This window comes from Sinocyclocheilus anshuiensis, unplaced genomic scaffold, assembly GCF_001515605.1.
Source record: "Sinocyclocheilus anshuiensis isolate Anshui unplaced genomic scaffold, SAMN03320099.WGS_v1.1 scaffold2322, whole genome shotgun sequence".
Classification (NCBI taxonomy): domain Eukaryota; kingdom Metazoa; phylum Chordata; class Actinopteri; order Cypriniformes; family Cyprinidae; genus Sinocyclocheilus; species Sinocyclocheilus anshuiensis.
Genome location: NW_015556110.1, coordinates 246376 through 250349, shown reverse-complemented (window position 1 = coordinate 250349; position 3974 = coordinate 246376). Strand labels below are relative to the sequence as shown.

Genomic DNA, 3974 nt, shown 5'->3' with positions numbered 1-3974 from the left:
ACAATCAGCTTGTAACACTCCAAAGAGAAAGGAAAACTTGAAATCGCATCATATGACCCCTTTAAGTAAATGTTACATTTCCTATAAAGAAATGTATATACACTACCCATCAAAAGTTTCGATTTTTTTAAATGCTCACCAAGACTGCATTTATTTGATCAAATCATTCTAATATTCTTATTTGGTGTTTAAAAACATTTCTTATTATTATCACTAATGAAAACAAAACAGTTGTGCTGCTTAATATTTTGTGGAAACCGTACCGTTCTTTCTTTCTTTCGTTCTTTCTTTTTCTTTCTTTCTTTCTTTCTTTCTTCAAAAAAAGGCTCACTGACCCTAAACTATTGAACTGTTGTTTATGTATAATGCATATGTATACATACAGGCAGAAAGATGTGCAGAAACCACCGGGACGATGAAAACGGCAAAGAACGACGTTCAGTCGGAGGAACGAAATGCAACCACTGTCAACTCTGTAAGCCATTCTCTACCAACCAATCTTCATATTGCATATTACTTCAGCATTATAATCGCTCAGTGTATGTTTTTGACAGACCAAAGTATCCACTCCATTGGCCCCACCCCCTAAACCCGTTCGTCGAAGACTGAAATCAGAAGATGAGCTCAGACCAGATGTGGAGGACCTTCCGCAAAAATCTAACATCATAGCCACTGTTCTAGCAACCCAGCCCTCAATTCCACGGTAAGGTCGTCAGTCACTCCACCAGGAGAGAATATGGAAAATTTTATTTTATTTATTTATTTTTCTATTGATTGTGGCATTATTTTCACAATTAAGCAATCAAAATAAAATGTCAATACATTTATTTTGGATACAGTTATATTTTTATTACTGTATATTCAAAATAAATATAATAATAAATATAAATAAAATAATAAATATAATTTAAAATAAATAAATAGAAATAAATTTAAAATAATAAATATAATTTATTTTAATAATTTATTTTATATAAATAAAAAATATAAATAAATACGAATACATATTTATAGATGAACATTAATAAAATGCAATATATGTATGCAAATATAGTATCTTTTTTCCCCTTATATATATGTACTGGAATTTTTGTTGAGAGGTTTGCCCAGCGATGTTCACAATGTTTGCTTGTACCCTAAAGCATGCTTCCTCTTCCTGTTCTGTTTAAAAACAGGTCTATCGGTAAAGATAAGAAGGCCATCCAGGCTTCCATTAGAAGAAACAAAGAAACGAATACAGTTTTAGCCAGACTCAACAGTGAATTACAGCAGCAGCTGAAGGTATTGTGAGATGTCATTGAATGTGACCACCGTTTTTTTTTTTTGTTTTTTTTTTCATAAGACAAGCTGTTCAAATGTCTGACAATTTGTCTTTTTCCAAATTTTGTCTTCTTAGGACCTGCTAGAAGAAAGAATATCGCTTGAAGTGCAACTGGAACAGCTTAGACCTTTTTCGCATTTGTAAACAGTGTGTGTGTTCGCTTCAGATTGAATGTTTGTGTGTATGAAAGTGATTACCCCAGTTTTTTTTTTTTTTTTTTTTTTGAGTGGTCTGTTGGATCCTCTGGCAGGATGTCCATTTCACCCGTCTCCACTCCTCTGCTGACTGTGGGAGAAGAGACACAATCGCCGCTTCCTCCAGACTGTTCTGTCTCACACAGCCATTCAGAGGGATGGGGTCCAGGAACATTATCCATTATGGCACTTTGATGAAACAGAAAGTCTGAGTGGTTGTATGTGTAATACCCCAGACATTGCAGGTTATGTTTAGCGTGTGAGGCGAGAGCCTGACGTCCGGCAGGAGGCTGTAATTCTGGTAAACATGAAGGAGCCTTTTCCCCTCCTGTTCTCCAGAGTCCCGAGGCAGCTTGTCATGTTCTTCCATGTTAGAGGCACCATGCTCAGACAGTCATGTTAGGCCATGCACTGGTCGTACAGAGGGGAGAACTGATTTTTGGGAGATCATACTATTTCAGAAGTATGCTTTAGAAAACTGATTCTGACAGGCACTTGTTAAAGGGACAGTTCACTCAAAAATTACAATTCTTTAGTTTTTTATTCAGCCTCATGTTATAAACCCATATGACTTTTTTTTTTTTTTTTTTTTAAGAATATTTGGTGGCTGATCTTTTTCAGATAATGACAGTAAACAAGGACTGGGGATTTCAAGCTCCAATAATACAAAAGATACTCCAAAAAAGTGTGCTATATTGAAATTATTTCATGGTCATATGATTGGTGTTTGCAAGGAACAGACACTGATTTTTTTGTGTAGTGTTCTTCTGCTGCGACTGAATCATTGAGTTGAACTTGAGCACTGGATCAGTCAAAATTGTGAATGATTCATTCTTTTTTTTTTCTGGATAATCTGAATCTTTGAAAAGTTTCAAACGAATCAAATTAATCTTATGTTTACAACTCAGACAGTCACTTCACTTACAGAAAAATGGCAAAGAGACTTACAAATAACAATTTAAATTTCAGTCTGTTCCTCCTGCAAAAGCTATTTTATGGCTTTAATAATTAGAAATATAATGCAAATGTTGTATGGGATACTTTTACGCTGCTTTTGTTTGTAAGCCCTCTCATTATATTAAAAAGAGTGACCAGGATATTCTCCAAAAATTCACCTTTTGTGTCACATGAAAGAAAGACAATCTTATGGGATTTGAGCAAATGACAGAATTGTTATTTTTGGATGAACTGCCCCTTTAATATTTCTTCCTCGCCGTACCGGTGGACGGCACATCTGTGCGTGAGAGAGTTTGAGGACAACAGGTATGACATCAAAAACGGCTTTCTTTTCTAATTTTGACACACTCTGTTGTGTTATTACAAAACGACTCATTCAACCTTGTAGTCTTTCACCCCAGGATGGCAGGTGTCCCTCTCTCAGTCTCAAACGGTACATCATCTGAACCAGTCCTGCATCATAAACTCTTGTGACATTAGTACGTAAACCTGAGACCTAAAACAATGACTGCACTTTCTCCCCTTCGGCTTTCATTTGTCTTTTCTCGTCACTATTTTTGCATGTCGTTCACAGTCACATTTTGTATAAAAGGCTCTTAACGATGAACCACTCGATTTGTATCTGTAACGTCTGAACTAATGTGACGTTTGTGTTGTCACATAGACTTGCACCGTGTCTTTCATTCGTCGGTTTGTTTTGACTGATGTCCGCGTTTTTCTTTTACTCCTCCTTTAAAGCCTTAACGTTACTTCCTGGTGTGCTGGGTTTCACAGTAATGTATCCCTCCCATGTTAAATCAAGGCGAGCCTTTTCTCCCTGCTGTTCAGGCTGATTTACTGTATCAGGGGTATGTTGTATATTGTATGATACACACCTTTTGATCTCATATGTAAATTTGCGTTAATTGCTGACTAACAGCAAATATTCTATTTAATTGCTTATGTTATGGCTGTGGGATCATAAATGTTAAACTGCATGGATGTGTCTCTGCAGAATGAACTAGCAGCTGTGATTTTTACACAAAAAAATAAAAATGGCACAATATTTTAATAATTTCCTTTTTTGTCAAGCGCTCCAACTGTTTTCCAGTAGTCCAGTAGTGCATTAGAGTCAACTCATAAGCAACGGTCTTTATGAGTGAGTCGAAAGTGAGTGAGTTCAAAAACGCTGAATTGAATTTTTCGCTTCGATCATTGATTTGTTCAAAAACACTGATTCTGTAATGTGTGTGTTGCTAGGATACCCGAAGGTTGATTCCGTTTTGACTTTGTGTGGAGGAAAAAACTAGCAGTATTTCGACAAATATCGTGTCTAAATAAGCTGCTTGCTAACCTTTTGTTTGTTAATTTGTTGCATAGCAATATCGCACTCTCAGTCAGAGGGGGGGTTCAATCTTCAACTGGCTGGCAGGAGCCGCGACTGACAGGTCATGTGACAGCTGCCAGTCTGATTCTGGCTGGTGGCAGCTGCCAGTCTGATTCTGGCAGGTCATGTGAACTGC

General features: G+C 36.7%; 1 protein-coding gene across 3 annotated transcripts in view; it reads left to right on the top strand.

Moving 5' to 3' along the window:
- Positions 1-2045, top strand: part of reps1 (RALBP1 associated Eps domain containing 1) — an 18595-nt gene extending 16550 nt beyond the window's left edge. For all 3 annotated transcript variants that reach the window (XM_016470779.1, XM_016470778.1, XM_016470776.1), the window contains 4 exons: positions 386-475; positions 555-703; positions 1176-1281; positions 1397-2045. In XM_016470779.1, the coding sequence (XP_016326265.1) occupies positions 386-475; positions 555-703; positions 1176-1281; positions 1397-1465 (414 nt within the window). In that variant the 3' untranslated portion in view covers positions 1466-2045. The remainder of the gene's footprint in view (positions 1-385; positions 476-554; positions 704-1175; positions 1282-1396) is intronic.
- The last annotated feature ends 1929 nt before the right edge of the window (positions 2046-3974 follow it).